The sequence below is a fragment of the Pteropus alecto genome, unplaced genomic scaffold, assembly GCF_000325575.1.
Source record: "Pteropus alecto unplaced genomic scaffold, ASM32557v1 scaffold103, whole genome shotgun sequence".
NCBI lineage: Eukaryota > Metazoa > Chordata > Mammalia > Chiroptera > Pteropodidae > Pteropus > Pteropus alecto.
The window spans coordinates 7,325,583-7,343,317 of record NW_006436288.1 but is presented as its reverse complement, the minus strand read 5'-3'; the positions used below and the strand labels follow the sequence as shown (position 1 = coordinate 7,343,317).

Sequence of the window (17,735 nt, the reverse complement as noted above, 5' to 3'; positions counted from 1 at the left end):
ATCGTCATTGGGGAAAGCGAGAGCTACCTTTACAAATAGCCTGAGGCCCAGAGAACTAGATGCCTGCAAAATATATATTGATCAAATGGAATCTGATTAAAAATATTTATGAAAGTCTTCTCATATTCTAAACACATTGCTAGCCAGAATTTTTGTCTGTGTCATTGGTACTTTTTAAATGGGAATTTTCAGCCATCTTTCTGAGACATGTATAGAAATTTAAGGAATTTATGGGACTTGGATTCTTTTTCTCAGTATGCATTTAGTAGATAAAATGCTAAATAGTTTCTTGCTTAATCATTTTTTTCTATAAGCAATTAGGGAAATTTTTGTATGTGGGGGTAATCGTATGATGATGATTAATTATGTAATCCTAATTTTTTAACAAAAAAAATTTGTAATGATTAATGAAAGTAATCAGATTTATATTAAAATATTTGACATTTAGATTAACTTGAGGAAAAAAGTGTTAATTATAATTAATTTGTCTAAAAACTCCCATGCTTAGCAAGGACATAACATAAATGTGTAAATTGAACTAAACACAAAATAGTAGTTATTGGGGGTATCTTTGAGAACTAGAGCTTGATTCCAAATCTTTTCCTTCTAGATCACTAAATACACCAAATACAACTGTTTGAGATTTTAATCTTTGTTCTGTGTTTTAGTTTGTGCACTTAAGTCTCAAGGTCCCAAGAGTAGTTTCTATGATAGTTGATCTCTGATGAATGCTACTGGGTGTCTGACATTGTGCTACTCCAGAAGGAATATAATATTATCTTTATAAAATGAGAAAGTCAGTGCTGTGATAGGTTGAGACTAGTCCAGGGTGCTTTGGTTGCATGTACTGGAACTGGATTTCAAACCCAATCCTGTCTAGTTCCAGAGTCTGTATTCTCAACCATTCTGGGCTGCTGCCTCGTTTGTTAGTGAATGCAGTTAGGGAAGTGTTGGAGATGGTACACTAAGACTTCCTATGGCACAGAGGGCGTTCTGAGGTTGAGCAAGAGACTGAGTCAGAGGTGTAGTCGTAGACACTAATGAACGAACCAGAAGAGAGAGCTTCTGAAGGTCAGTTTCATCTGCTGCGCAGACTTCGTCATAGAGTATCATATACTTTCTAGGATGGACTTTTATAAAATTGACAATTGATTAATTTAAAAATAATGATGACTCAATTCAAAATAAATATCCAGAGTTAAAAAAAATGATCTTCTCTTTCCCCATTCTACTCTTTTGATATTAACAATTTGATATTTATACTTTTATGTATGTTTTGGCTTTGCTTATATAAGCATATTTTAACCTAAATGCACATTTTTTTTTGTGTGTGTGTGTGTGTGTGTGTGTGTGTGTATGTATGTGTTTGTGCTGTTTTCTATGTCACCTAATAGTTTTCCAGTACTCATGGCATGTAGTACTGTTACAGAGTCAGAAATTAATAAATCTGTATCAAGTAAAATTTTCTTTCTTGGTAATTATGGAGGTGGGCTGGTATAGGAAGAAGGCCTTGGCTTTCGGAGCAAGGGACAGATTCGAATCTCTTGTCCATATTTATTGACAGTACGATCTTGAGTAAGTTTCCTATCCTTTGTGCACTTCAGTTTCTTCATTTGTTTTGCAAAACTTTCCCTTTCACTTTTGCCATATAAAAGGTAAATTATCTACTTATACATGACAAATTTACTTTTAACAACTTTTTATCTTTATTTTCTAAACTTTTTTATAATCATAAAGTAAACAATTTTATAATACAGTTGGGTATGCAGTGAAAACTAAATGCTCCTTTCACTGCTGTCCCCATCTACCCAGGGTTCTCACCAGAAGTAACCAACCCCTGTTACCAGTTGTGTTTTTCTGTGCCCTTTCATATACATCCTATACATGCATGGATGCTAATTATATCTTTTTTCTGCAGGGCAAAGACCACATTCCTAAATATGAAAACTGTTATTTTTTAGATATTTTTTGATCATTTCCCCATTATTTTTACAAGTCGGCCACAGGTGTATATTTAGCAGCGTTACCAACGCCTGGAGGAATTCAGATTGCTGGGAAGACTCCTAATGATGGCTCATATGAACAGCATATATCTCATATGCAAAAGAAGATAAATGACACGATTGCTAAGAATAAAGAGTTATATGAAATCAATCCTCCGGTAAGTAAAATAAATCTATATTGGGAATACATAAGTTGTTTAGATGTTAGTATATTTTTAGGTTATCTTATTTTAGACATTAAAAGATTTTTTTTCCACTGTTTGAATTCACATAGGCTGAACTGAAAGAGATGCTGGAGTTAGAATGAAACTATTTGTTTTTATGAGTCTCTGATAATGAAATACTTCTGTAAAAAGATCGTATTTGGATAAGAATATTATTGTTGTTTTTATTTTGTTTTATATAGACTTGAATTTTGTTTGGTCTTCTGGAACAGTGCATCTGACTCTAGCTTCAAACATAGCTTTCTGGCAAAGTTGTTATGCTGGGAGGAATCGTAAGGATATGACCTAAAGCTACACAGTTCAGTGTGGTAGAGACACTGGCCACATGTGACTGTTGAGCACTTGACGTGTGTGGCTAGTCCAAAATGAGATGTGCTATAAGTGTAAAATAGACACCAGATTTTGAGGATTTGGTAAATGAAAAAGCACATAAAATATCTTATGAATATTTTTTATATTGATTACATGTTTCATTTGTTTATTACCTATGAGGCTTGCTTTATATTTGTTCAACAATATATTTGTTGAACAATTTGTAGAACATGTTTAACTTCTTTGAAAATGTTGATCTGTTAATATATTTACTTCAAGAACCTTTGTAAACTCTTTCCTCATAACACTTTATTGACTGCATATTTGTAGTACTTATTTTTCTTTTATAATTATATTTTGATATTTGAACATCTCTAATAGTGTTTATGCCTGTTGGGGAGAAATAATTGGCAAAGCTATATGTTAGGGTTCCATTTATCAGTTCTAATGATAAGAGCTAAATTCTTTTGTATAACCAAGTTTATCAACTCTGTTCTTCCATCCTGATCTCCCACAGGACATGCTACCTCGTTTGTGTTCCTATTGTACTTGTATGTGCTTCTAGCATAGTGCCTGTTACATATTATTGCACTTAGTTTTTCCATGTCTGTCTTCTTTACTATAATGTGAGCCCCTTGAACAGAGACATATTTAGAGAATGTTAATCGAGTTACTTAATCTATTCAGTAAATATTTATTGAACTTCTATTTTAGTAGCATATTTTAGAGAAGGAAATAAATCTTTTATGAATTTAAACATTTCAGCATATATGGGTTTCATGTGCTGAATATGACTGCATTTCTACAAAAGGACTAATCAATTTATGAATATTCTACTATATCTTATTTCAGATACTGACATTAGTCTTTTAGCATAACATCTCAGAATTTTTTTGACGAAGTTGGTGTACCACACCACTACTCATATCACAGTTTAGTGTTTTCAGTTTTCCAAAACAATGTACGCCCACCCTGTAAATGTAGACCAGAGTGTGCCTTTTCTTAGGAAGGTAGCTCTAGCTGAAGTTAATACTGTTGTTTGATTTTTTTCCCTCAATATATTGAGAAATGTTTCTAATGCAGAAACATAGTACCACTTAACTGGAGATAAAAGACTTCTCAGTCAACTAAAGACGTTAAAATAAGGTGCAAAACTTTTATTTGGAATAACATCACCAATGGTGAAACTTCTTTACGAATCTAAGGTATATTACATTCCGGATAGTTATATTTATTAGGTCCATGATATAGTGAACAGAGGTGTAACCGAAGTTTAAACTACTATAAAATTATAAAAAAAGGATGATATCTATTGGGAAGAATTCTGCACTCAGTCAAAAGAACTGACCTAGACAGTTTCTTCATTTACTAGTTTTCAAACAAAGACAAACTGCTTTACCTCTGAATTGCAACTGTTTATCAGTTTCTAATCATTATAATAAACACTCTGTCAAATTTACATAGGTCAGGTTAATTTGGAGTGCAAACAAAATAAATGGATGTGAGAGTACTCAAAAGATAACTAAGTTATGAAACTGCATGGTGGTAGTCTTATGTATGGTATGCAGTAGAAATGAACACTTAAAACTATATTTTTGAAAAACTTATTTTTTAACGTCATTTTTAAAAAGATAGGTCTGTTACACCAATAATAGGCTATGCCTTCTGCATCTGTGCTCCCATATCCACATTCTCTCAATACTCCTGTTGCTAACAGATATTTAGAACCTCTAGTTAGCTCTTATTTTGGCTATGTAGTAGGTAAAAAAGCTTATGAACCCATATAGGATTGCACTGTACACTGACATCAAAAATATCATTATTATAACTATCAAAGTTTATTTAGCTAAATAAGTTACACACATGTGTAATAAATGTATTATGTACATATACACACACATTGTTTTCCTCATTTTACTATGTAGAGCTTTGAAAAATGTCACTGAATGAGAAAAGATATAGAAGAGTAGAATTATATTTGGGAACATAGATCTTTAATTCTTTATGGGATATTAGGACCCTTAAATGTTGAGTAGAAAATACTTTCTGAACTGGAAGGACTGCTGGTTTCCTACTCATTGTACTTTCTTCTCTGTACTAGATGTCAGTAATGTCTCTCCACGTCTGTGAAAATGAATTATATATATGTTTCCGAATTAGTATGTCAAGGCTGCTATTATCGATTACGGAAAATGTCCGTGTACATACTCTATAAAAGGTTAATTAGTCATAAAGTTTATAATTAAATATAGACTTCGAATATACATTAGACTCCCCACCCTACACGTATTGTCTATTAGTATAAAAATTTTAAACCAAACTGAAGTATGCAAATATCGAATCATTATATTGTATACCTGAAACTAATATAATGTTATATGTCAATTATACCTCAATTTTAAAAAAAAAAGGAAAAGAGATTGCAGTTTATAAAAAAAAAACCTGAAAAATATGGTCATATAATATAAAACAGTTATTTTTTTTTTAGGAGATATTTGAAGAGATTATAGGATCACCCATCCCAGAACCTAGACAACGCTCAAGACTTTTAAGATCTCAGTCAGAAAGCTCTGATGAAGTTACAGAATTGGACCTTTCACATGGGAAAAAAGATGCTTTTGTTTTGGAGGTATTATGGCATTGGACTAATTTCTTAAAGTATTTAGAAAACAAGATGTGCATTTTTACAATTGGATCCTAAATTGATGTGATACTTTTGTGTCATTACAACTGTTATAAATATCAAAAAGTTTTATTATAGACATTACAACAGATTTGAAAATATCAGAACTTGGTAATATATTTTTTGTTCAATACCAGATGACTGATACAATAATGCAGATGGTTCTGGAAAAATTAATGTATTGGTTAAAATTAAAATAATAATAAACTCTTGGAGCTATTTTTATAAACTTGAATGAGAAATTAAAGTACTATTCTATCACTTATTATAATTACCTGCTTTGTATGTTACAACATGTTATTATAATTATAATATTTTACATGTAAAAATATAGGCTCTATGAATTCTGAGTGGTGATTCCTTAAGTCAGAAGATTTCATTGAACTTTCATTATGAAAATACACTCAGAACTGGCTTTTCTGGAGCATTAATGTGGCACAAAAGATTTATGGAGCCTCCTCCCTCACAAATCTGTGGAACAATTAGCTTTGAAAGAGATAGATAATCTTCCTTTGATGTTGAAGGAAAGGAAAATAAATGAAGATACTAAGAAATGTTCTGATAAGGTACCAGTTGGGAGAAAAAGTCAGATGCTTTGATCTCAGTGCAGCAGGGAGCTAATGGTAGAATTGTATTGGGATTGGATAGGAGGTTTAAAGAGTTTATATAACAGTGTCCGTGAATGTGATCTGGATGTCAGCCATGGGAGATGCACAAGGCTTACCTGAGGTAAGAGTGTTGATTTGTAGAAAACTAAAACTATATGGATTTATGCCTTTTTCTCATATTTTTCTACAGTTTAATAATAGAAAAAAAATAGAGGTTGGTCAGGTTAAGAAAGTAAAAAGATCCAGGGTACTGTTTAGAGCAGCGCTACTCAAAGTGGACTGTGACAACTTGTAGCATCAGCACTGTCTGGAAGCTTGTAAGAATTATAAATTCTGGGGCCTTTACTTCAGACCTAGTAAATGAAAATTTCAAGGCGGGGCCCAGGACTCTGTTTAACAAACTCTCCAAGTGATTCTTAGCATTACCTGAAGTTTGATCTAGGATATTATTGATATTTCTGATCCTGGATCCTGGCTAAGTAGAGAACAGAAGTGCTTCACATTTGGGCAGAAGTATGAGGGCACGGTGCAGCTTCAGTAAGAGAAAGGACAAAGAGACAGAGGATTGTAGTTGGAGAATGCTTGAGGTCTGGGTGTTTCTGGAATGGTTTGGGGAATAGCATGGCCACGACTGTGGGTAGCTAAAATAGAGTGGAATTGATGGTGGTTCTTGATGTCCCAAGGAGGATATGAGAGGAAGCTTAAAATGTGAGTCAGGACTCAGACCCCCGATATACAGATAAAAGTCAATATATATCCAGTTGGATATTTTTACTCTTTATTATTCACAGTGGTCTATTATGATGTAAGAATAGGATTTAGACTTATTTTGTTTAGACGTGCCTTTAAATTAATCCCTACATAATTCTATTTTAAAGCATTTCTGTATTTAGTCAAATTTTTTTTTAATTGTACTTTATTAATTTAAACAAATTGAGATAATGATTACTTATGATACCTTTGTGATTATTTTGAAACATGCCATGCTTGAGAAAACTTTTTAAAAACTCAATATGTTATATAATATAAAATATTTTATTTAGAAGTATTTATAATTATTACTGTGGAGAAATTTAGATATTAGAAATGCTTTTAAAGTTTTATATTTTAACTTAGGTAAAAATGGCTCTAGTGTTTTGACTTATGTTTTCTATTTAGTAATAATAAAAATTTTAATTTGAAATGATTATATATTTACTACTTATGTAATAGTTTTAATCTTTCTATTTTCAGATTGATGACACAGATGCAATGGAAGATGTACATTCTCTACTTACCGATGTTCCTCCTCCTTCAGGTGAGCAGAAAAAAAATTACCTTTGAAATGAAACTATCTTGTTTTTGCATATCAATATTTTAGTTCATAATTATGGTACTAACTTTATTTTAAAGGCTTTATCAATGTCCCATCCTTTCATGTGCTTTGCTGCTTCAAAGGCTGAAAGCATATAGTTTAAGAATATTTATGTTAGAACTGAGTTGAACTGATTTTTAATCCTTTTATAAGTAAACATTTTTAAAAACCTGATAATTTATTAAGGTGGTCTAAAGTTTTCTAAAGATACAGAGTTTTAGAAAAACAACAATGAACAGGTCTTATAGTTAGAACTTCATGTAATAATTGAAAATGTTATTTAACACAAAAATAAATGAAATATCGTATATTTTAACTATAATTTATTTTGACAGGTTTTTATAGTTGCAATACAGAAATTATGCCTGGTATAAATAATTGGACATCTGAAATACAGGTGAACCTTTCATTCTTAATTTTAAACAAATAAAATGTAAGTGATGTTAGCAAGTTCCTATGTTTTCTTTTTGACCTTATTGCAGTTAAAATATTATCCTTTTTTCATACCACATCAGTTATTATTGTTCATTATTTGACAGTTTTATTAACTGTTACAGTATTTAGTTAACATAATAAAATGACATGCTATTATCTTTCTGTATTTAGATGTTCACATCAGTAAGGGTAATCCGGTTAAGCAGCCTTAACCTGACTAATCAAGCCCTCAATAAGAACTTTAATGATCTCTGTGAAAATTTGCTCAAGGTAGGAACCTTTTGACTAACTAATTTTAGTTAAAACTCATAAGAATCATGAAATTAAAAAAAGAAAAGTGTGTATGTGTCTGGAATACCTTACACAGTTGTGGGCTGAATTATTTTTATTTATACAGTATATCAATCTTAACTCTGTCATCAGGTAAAATGCTAAAGTTTCCCTCTCCATCTTAATATACCATACTATAAAAGAAGTATATTTTAAGATATTTCGTAGCTTTAAACTTCATAAAAATCTGTTGTATATATGTAAATTTTAAAAACCTTGTTATTTTTTATGACTTACAGATAAATATGATTACATCTTATTGTCTGCTTAAATATTAAAAATGTATTCTTAATGTAAGAATTTACAAAATAGAGGTGGGCCAGCCTTGTTTTTATCTTTCAAACTTTCCATTTGCCATAATGTACATTAAAATGTTAAGTTTTATAAATTTTTAAATTAAAAGAAGTAATATTACTAATATTTTCTGTTGTGTAGAGCCTGTATTTTAAACTACGGTCTATGATCCCCTGCTGCCTTTGCCATGTAAATTTTACAGTATCTCTGCCTGAAGATGAATTAATTCAGGTAATTAAGATTCTGTCTATTCTTAAAGAAGATTTCTAGCTTTTATCTGATCTGTTTTAATATTTTAAAATTGCCATCATTAAATAAGTGTAAACTTTTACTTCAAAATATGATTAGTAGATATTACTTCAAAATGTATTAGTATATATCAGACCGTGTATATTTCATTTTTCTGAGCTCTAGTTATCTGAAGGTAGAATCATATGTGTGCTCCAGCATACATACAAGAGAATGAGTACTTACGTGGGATTTTTCCCGACCCCATCTTTAAGACAAGATTCTTGAGTTCTTTCTGAAAATCTGTGTTCAGTTGGGCTTAGTTGTAGTCTGAATATCTGAATTGATGCATAATTCTGGTTGAGTATCTTAACTAGGAAAGGCACATTAGCCAATTAGTATAAGTTGTTCCATAGAACTGAAAAAAGTTTGTAAGAAACTTATTTTGGCATTGATTATTTTGCTATTAATATTGTTTCTGTGATTCTAGGTTACAGTCACAGCAGTTGCTATAACTTTCGACAAAAATCAGGCCTTACAGACCACAAAAACACATGTTGAAAAGTCATTGCAAAGAGGTAAACCTATGATGGATGGGAGCACAGTTCACATTTGTCTCTTTATACTTTTCACATAGACTTACATTGTACCATATTAATTCTTTAGTAATTAAGAGGCTCCTATTCTAGGATCTCTAAGGAGGTCCTCAAGGTGTTTGAAAACCTGAAGATGTAGTAAGCGTCACGTATTTTTCTCAAAAAAGGTCCCCTAGTATTCAACAGATTCTTAGAGTTATCTAGTAAAATTTAGGAAGTACCATTCTTAATATATTCCAAGGAAACCCAACTTATTAGAAATCATTTATGTGTTTTGAAAAAAGGGGAGGGAAATAGTAAATAGTAGACTTTCTAAAGTCAAATGACTTACTGGCTAAATAAAATATTCATGATTAAACTAAAAAATTTTAAGTTGATTACATTCTACATGTATAGCAGTGCATTAATGTCAAATATATTAAACAATTATGTATTCAGATAGCTATCTAAATAGATAATAACTGGTTTAAGTATCATAGAACTAGTAAGGTACAAAGAATGGGAAAATACTAATTATTATTTAGCATTTATTATTTGCAAGGCACTGTCCTGAGAGATTTACAAATATTATCCTTTCTAAATCTCACAACAGTCCTACCAGGGAAAGTAGTCCACTCTCAACAGCATGCAGGTGAACGGTCCCCATGGGAGAAACCAAGGAGAAAATAATCAGAATAAATTGGGGGTCAGGGTATATATGTTATCTGAGATTCTTAATTTTAAAAAATTAATAATAAATTATTACTAAATAATAGTGTTTTTCTTGCCTCTCAAGCCTCTACAGATAATGAAGAACTTCTGCAGTTTCCACTGGAACTCTGTTCAGATTCACTTCCTTCTCATCCTTTTCCACCAATTAAAGGTTGGTTAAGTAAGGGAAATGCAAACACAAATCCTAGTTTCTAGTGTCTTTCCTTGCTTCTTCATTATAGGCAATCTTACTTAATCTTGAGATGATATATTCTTCATTCCCTCATTGTATGTTTCTTCATGTTTATAAAGGGGAGAAAGTAATGTTCTTATTTTAATTTCTCAAGTAATTGTCAAATTATTAAGGGAATTTTTCATATGGTATTCCATTTTAATATCTCAAGTACATTAAAGTTTTATTTTCAGAGATATGGATCTCAGTAATTATTTACATGTGATTATTTGATATTTACATTATATTTGCTAAATTTTTTTGCAGCAACAGTCAAACCTTTACAAAAATTATTATTTTGAAAATGACAACAAACTACTTATTTTCTTCAGAAAGTATTTGGAGAAGTTTTGGGTGGTGGTAGTATTCGTGAGAAAGGGATGTGCTTTTTGTCTTTTAGGTTCTTTGGCTGTAATTGAGGAACATTGTTAGGTACTTAAAATATGCTGCCACTTTTTCAAATGCAAAATGATTGTCCCTTAACTTAATAGCAGTAAATCTACTCAGTCATGTAAAATATTTGTAAAAAAATGAAAAATTAGTTTTATCCATTTCTTTTCTGATTTCAGTGCAATTTTTATTACAAAATTTGCAGAATTATTGTGTCATTTTGTAGCATCACATATACAATAAATGTAGTTTATTTTTCCCTAACTTTTTGAGAAATGATGCATTTGTTATTTAAAACAAAATTGGCTTTTCTAAAATTTATATTTTATAATACAAGTGAAATTATTTCTACTCGTCAGTTATTTATCTGATCACAAATTAGGTATAATGCAGAGTATTATAGTCACACTGCATATATGGCAGTAGAGTCTTCAGTAAATCAGTGTAAGTCCTGTCTATGCAGATAAATAGATCCTGTCTCATTTTTTAAAGATGAAAAGATAAGCTGCTTTAAAATTCTGAGCCTTCTAACATGGTAACTATGGTTCTCTTTCCTTTTTGTCTAAATTAAAATTCTAATTTAGAACTGTATGGAGAATTTTCACATTTTTTGCAGCCATTGGTATATTTTGTGCAAATGTTACTTTGTGAATTGAAGAATAAGGAAAGAAGAATTTGAATAGAATAAGTAATATCTGAACAGTATCTCAAATATTTGCAGTTCATTTTAGGGATCATAGAGAGGAGCCATGAGGTGGAGTAATAAAGTTCTGCTACTGATAAAGTGTGAGAACTTGGGCCAATTAAGCTCTTTAAACCTCAGTTACTCATCTGCAGAATGTAAATGATTAACTTTCTCTCTAGCCTTTAAAATTCTCCGATTCTCTGGGTTTCTATAGTTTATGGTTCTTTAATTATTAACCTACTCTTGTTATTAAAAACAAATCAAAAGTCTAAATTATGCCTAAGGTCACACTGAGCTTCTGTTAAATTAAAAATTTCCAAATAGCTTCTAATTAGTTAAACTAATAATTTTTAAACCATAAAGTTTCTTCAGAGGTGCTTCATGGCTTTCCAGAAGGTGGGGTGGGAAGGGAACTGAGAAGGGTGGAAGAGTGAGGATAGGTCTCTGGACCCCCTACCCTACCTCTGAAGTAGAAGCAGCTTCGATTCAGTGTGCTCTTATGTATCAGTTTTCTATATATGATTTTGTTTGAAGAAAGGGTTTCAAAAAGTTGAAAAAAAAACTGAATCAGGTCATTCCACCTTTATTATCACCATCATCATCTTCATAATGATCAATATCATCACATCTAATACTAATATATATATATATACACAAAACTTTTTATACTAAGTGCTTAACTGAAAAACTTGTGTTCTTTGAATATTACATTTCAAAATCATGAATAAAAACTAAAAAATTTATCTGTACCTTTTTGTAAATAGTTTTGTAAATCGTGGTTTATGTTTCATGCTTATTTATTGTCTTTGCTCCCTTAAGTCTTTTTAGGAGGACATGGGCTATACCAAATATATTTGAAAGTTATCTTAAAGTATTTTTGAATATTTGAGGATAGGATGGGTTTTGAAAAGCTCCAAAGAATGTTATAATAAATAGAGTGTTATAACATGAATGTACTAATTAGGCATTGTAACATGAAGAAGGGCTTTGAATAGAGGATAGAAATATCTGGAAAAAGTTAAGTATAGCAATTTAGAAGAAACAGGCAGGAGATAGAAAGGTAAGAGCGCTAGGGATAAATGCTCAGAAAACTTTTATATGCAACCACAAGAGGCTTAAAAGTCAACTACTAAAACTGAGAAGTAAATAAATACATAGTTTTATAGTTTTGTTAGGTCAGTTAGCTAAGTTGATAGAGCTTTTTCTTTTTTTTTTAATTCTGAAAACGTTGGACTCTAGTTTATTTTTCATGTTCTCATCACAAATAGGATGATTTATTAAAATTTTTCATTTCCTTTTATGTTAACAGAGTAGTTTCAAGAGCTAAGCACAGTATGTTTATTAATACTTCCATCTTTTCACTTGTAGATAAACCTTTCCTTATCTTTTTGTTATCGAAAATTAGTGAATATATGAAGAAAAGATGCTTCAATTATGTATATGCTAATTTTCTATGTAGAGTAAGCCTGGGCCTGAATTGTCCATCCATGTTCAATTTTTTCCTTCCATCTTTTGTTATGTTTGGTTTTGTTTCTCAAGGTAACAAAATAGTTTGATGTATGTCTCAAATTTATGGTAATTTGGTGTTACCTTGCTAATTATCTTGAGTTTTCTGATTTGAAATATTAAGAGATGCTGAGCCGAAGTAATTCTTAAAAGACATTATCATGTGAAGGTCATCAACATTTTTTGATGAACACTATGAGGATCATAGATGATGTGGCATCAACATAAATTACTTAATTGAGGCTGTATTATGAGAAAAAGGGTGGCTATAGCAAATTTTTATACCACTTTCATAATCTTTTTCCTAATTGTTAATATCTACACCTATGTTTGCTCTGGAATGGTTTTCAAGAGACTTTTAAAATGATACATACAGAAAAAAGACAGCAAATATAGTTAAAAATGGGGAATCAATATAATCTGGGTGAAATGTAAAAAAATCAGTAAGATGATTGATTGTCATGGATTGTAGTTAATCTCAAATTTATACATACTGTTTTCATAAAAGATTAACATCACTTTAGATACATGTCTGAAGACCTAAGTCTTGATGTATGAGATACCATATTGTGGGGCTTAATTTATATTAATGACAAAAGTGTGTGAATCATATACCACTATAAATATATCTCAAATAGTTTATAAATCTCATCTATAATAGGATAATCATTTTCATTAAAATTCTGAGAGTTTAAGACTTTAAAAAGGTTTAATTAAGTTAATTTTAATTTTTATATACTGTTGGATAAAAGTGTATAGAAGAAAAATTTTTTATATCCACCTTGTTTCTGCTTTCATTTTGCTTTAGGCTGGGGTGATTTCCTCATGTTCAGTTGCATAAGCTGTAGGCTGGCAAGAGTACTTTTTTCATTAAGAAGCTGCTGACTAATGAGACCAATGTAGGTCAAAATCTGGATTTCAGTATAAAAGAAAACAAGTTGGCTTATGCCCTTCATATATTGTATTCCTTAACTAAGTTTTCACATCAGAAGTTTTTTTTTATCTTTATTTTTATTGTAGATGCATAAAAGTTACTCTCTTTTTATTAAACCAAATTTGATTTTACTAAATTTGATTTTACTAAAAGTCAGCTACTAATACTGAGAAGTAAATAAACACAGTATTTTAAACTAGCAATTAGAAATGTAAATCTATAAAAACTCCAAAGTTAGCTTTTGTTTTTTTCTGCCAACTAATGGTTATGAATTCTTACAAATATATGTAATTCTATTTATGCCAACTAAAATATCTTTATATATTAACAATTCATTGCATGTCTGTTTTCTTTCTCTAACAACAATAAAATAACACTAAAGTTCTTCATGTTATTGCTGCCCACAACAACCCTGGGAGATTCTGAAAAGGGAGAGATGCTGAGGGTAAGGTGAATGAGAGGAAAATAGAAACTAAAGAGAGGAAGATGTATGAAAAAGTTATCCAAGAAATGGGAAGGAAAGAAGGAAAGAGAATTGATGGATAAGTAGGGTTAAGGAATCTTAGCTTCTTTATGGCGGCTTGAGGACAGTGAAGTCCAAAATCAGAGGAAGAGGAAGTAAAAAGCAAAGAAAAATTGAATTGGGTTACTGACAGAAAACAAATAACTTGGAAGAGAAGATATAAAGGATAGTAGTGAGACGAGGAGTGGGTACCTAGCAGTGGAGACAGGAAATGGAAGGATGTGGATTGAAGAAAAAAGACAAGTGGTTTAGGGTGTTGCTCACTTTTATTTAGTTGGAATCTTTAATGACCCAAATAGAAAAGCCAAGTTTCTTTTTCCTCTAATGTATGTATTACATATGAATTGTCGTTGAATTTTTCCCCCTTGTGGACGATCCATATTGAAGATTTATATCTTTCTCTAAGCCTTAATAAGTTTTAACTATAACATGGCAATTTCATTATTAGTCCACCAATATTTGAATATCATTGTGGACAAAGTTTATACTGGATATTTATATACATCCTTTATCTAATTCAATAAGCCAGATTTTATTGTTATAGTTAGACAGTTTAGAGATTGGTGGAAATGCCTAAAGGGGCATAAACCCAAATTTTGATCATTGCTTAAAACTAAGAAACGTTTAAGTAGGAAAATAACAGTAAAAAATTTAAAGACTCCAGATCACATATATTTTCATCTGCCAGAGGCTCTTTTCAGAATTTGCAGGAATTTTTTCAGTTTTAGTAATTTTCTTAAGATGCCTAGATAAGATTGTCACAAATATTTTTTAATTATTCAGAGCAAAAATGGTCTGTAAATTAAGAGAATGGAGAAGTCTCTAACTTTAGAAGCATTGGAGCATGAGGGAAAAAGAATCCTTGCCACATTTTTTTTTTTTTTGTCATCGATATACTCATTTTCACTAAACTTTTAACTTTAAGGTTAGTCCCTCTCCTCACACCACTAGGGCTTGTTAAATATTGCTAAAGTGTACTAAGAGAATAATAAAACCACATGTTTCATAGTTGAGAGTAATTTCTGTGGAGAACAAGTCACTTTTTCATGCCACAAAGTCTTGATACCACCAGAGGGAGCCGTTGATAGTGAAGTCCTGGAATGAAGGGGATGGTGGTGAGGGAGAGGGTTATGGCTAGTAAGGAGCATGTGTTTGGTTTATCCGTGAGACATCGGTCATTGGCCTGTCTGTAATTTTTAGTCTTACTGGCTCTTCCCCTCACAAATATTTCCCTTCCATGTTTCATTTCAGGTTTTGTTCCCAATCCATTGACTCTTTTCTTTGCTTATGTGTCTCACATCCTGATTTCATTTGCTAACATTTGTTAATGTGTTTATATTTTCTCATGTTTACAAAATTTCTGAAACTCTTTCTGTGTTATACAAGTAGTCTTCCTTGGCATGATATTTATTAACTGAGCTAGTTTTCATATATCAATAGAAATTGTGTTTTAAACCTAAATACTTCTATTTGGTTTGCTTTTATAATGAAGCCATAAAGATTTCCTCTTATTCATCTGGCTTATACAGAGTATTTACAAACAACAAAGAGATACTGGCTTGTACTTAGCATCCAAGCTAATGTTGTTCATATTGTCTTATTAGAACACCTGGAGAGTGCAAGTTCTAACTCAGGTATACCAGCTGCACAGAGAGGTGAGTTTGTCTAATTAAGCAAATAGTCACCAAAGGTGTGAAATTCTAGTGCGGTGGTGCATAAGCATACCAACATCAGAGAAATGCACTGGACAGTGGAATAGACACCAAAATGTGGCTTTATCATAGTTAGCATGTGTCTTTAAAATATTAATTATTTATTTTTTTAAGCATTTTAATAGCTTTCCAGTTTTTAAAAGTAAAATTTTAGCTCTTTAACTATTTTTTTTAACTCAATAATAGTAAAAGTTACTCTTTTTAAAAGGACTTGTTAGGCTCACACCTGCACCCCTACCCTCTGTTATCAGAAGCTTTGTTGCCAAAATCACACATGCAAGCAGAATATTGACAAAAACAACCCTTTGGCTTTCTTGTTACTGATGGTAGAATGAAAGTATTTTAATAAAAGATAAGCCCACTAGTGATTTTTAAAAATGTATTCTTCGACAATTGGTTTTAATTATTTTTAGTTTTGATTTTAGGGTAGAAATAGGAAAGGCAGTTATTCACAAAGTTTGGATAGCAAATTAAAGTCCTAAAATATAAACTGCTAAACATTATGAAGTAAAAATAATGGGAAATAAAGTTAGTTAAAACACAGTATCTGGTCTTTTCACTGATATTTCTGTTAAATCCCACTTCTGTTTTCCCTGAGACCACACAACTATGACATCACCAAAAATGCTCAGCCAGCTAACTGAGAATTTGGTTTTGGACAAATCAGTGTCTAAAGCTTGACTCTTTACTGTCTCTCTTATCTACTTGATAAAGACCATTCTTTTTCTAAATTACAGTTAAATTACTTCATCGGAAGGAGTGTTATGACGAGTAAGAGACGTCATACATATTTTTTTCTTTGTTTTTTCTTTTGTTTTCTGTCTGTGTTTCCAGCAACGTCAGTTGATTACAGTTCCTTTGCAGACAGATGCAGCAGCTGGATAGAGCTCATTAAACTGAAAGCTCAGACCATAAGGCGCGGATCAATTAAGACAAGTAGGCGGATGTTTCTACCACATTATGATCTGAGAAGCATATCCCTGATTTCCCAGTGGTGAAGGCTAGACCTTTCTACCCAGTAATAACATTGCCAATCAATCATGTATTGGAGTGTGAAAGCTGCAGACTCTAATGGTCATTTAGCAAAAGTTATTGCAGGGCCGTTCGATTTGTTAATTGTGTTTTTAAATTTTACTTTTTGTAAAAATATTCTTAAAAATATATAAATAGGTACTGTATCCTTCTAATGGAAGGAAATTGTCAGCTCTCTTATTGAGGAGACACTCTCCCAGGACCCAAGGTACTATGTAACATATGGCGTGTGTCAGTTTACTAAGTGTGATATCCAGAGAGCTGAAAGAATGAAGTATTTCTGGAGAGAAAATAGTTAACTCTTATCTCACTGCTAGAATCAAGGTCATCATATGTTCTTTATTTTACATGTGTTTTGGTAGATTTTGAGGTAAATGTATTGGAGTGAAAGTTTACGGTACGTTAATAGAGAAGAAACTCTGTTTTAGAGGAAAGGTCATAGGATTATGGAACCAGCCAGATCTGGTGTTGAATCCATTTTAATAGCTATGCGACCTTGGTCAAGTTATTTAACTTCTCTGAGCCTCAGTTTCCTTGTGTAAAAAGGGGACAATAATACCTATGATGCTGGGTTGTTGTAAGGATTAAATATATACATATATCTGACTTATAATACTTATTTGATAAGCGGTAGCTATTACTATATATGTTATTTTATAAGCAATCAACTTTTAGACAGACAAGGTCATTTTTTTAAGTTTTTAAAATTATGAGTTTGATCAAATGGTTTGAAAAAGAAACCTATTACAACTAGTTAATATAAGGTTTATCTACAAGTTGACAATGATGAAGTTGTCTGAGAAAGATGGAAAAAATTGGGAAATATAACAACTTTCACACTCTCCTTGTAATAATTTGTTCCTACAGCAGATATTTTAATTGCTCTGCCGCTTTTTCTTTTTCTTCACTTTATAACGATCATTCTGTGTGTAGCTATACCGCATCAACATTTTCTTGCAGGAAT

At 31.4% G+C, this 17,735-nt stretch overlaps 1 protein-coding gene across 11 annotated transcripts in view; it reads left to right on the top strand.

Annotated features, from left to right (window-relative positions):
• Positions 1-17,735, top strand: part of C2CD5 (C2 calcium dependent domain containing 5) — a 79,951-nt gene that overhangs the window by 56,828 nt on the left and 5,388 nt on the right. For 4 of the 11 annotated variants that reach the window (XM_015590053.2, XM_015590052.2, XM_025047381.1 and 1 more), the window contains exons 15-24: positions 1,997-2,161; positions 5,028-5,168; positions 7,064-7,127; positions 7,520-7,581; positions 7,791-7,889; positions 8,385-8,474; positions 8,962-9,049; positions 9,843-9,929; positions 15,632-15,682; positions 16,574-16,675. In XM_015590053.2, the coding sequence (XP_015445539.2) occupies positions 1,997-2,161; positions 5,028-5,168; positions 7,064-7,127; positions 7,520-7,581; positions 7,791-7,889; positions 8,385-8,474; positions 8,962-9,049; positions 9,843-9,929; positions 15,632-15,682; positions 16,574-16,675 (949 nt within the window). The remainder of the gene's footprint in view (positions 1-1,996; positions 2,162-5,027; positions 5,169-7,063; positions 7,128-7,519; positions 7,582-7,790; positions 7,890-8,384; positions 8,475-8,961; positions 9,050-9,842; positions 9,930-15,631; positions 15,683-16,573; positions 16,676-17,735) is intronic. The other 7 variants (XM_025047380.1, XM_025047384.1, XM_025047385.1 and 4 more) reach the window with 4 other exon arrangements.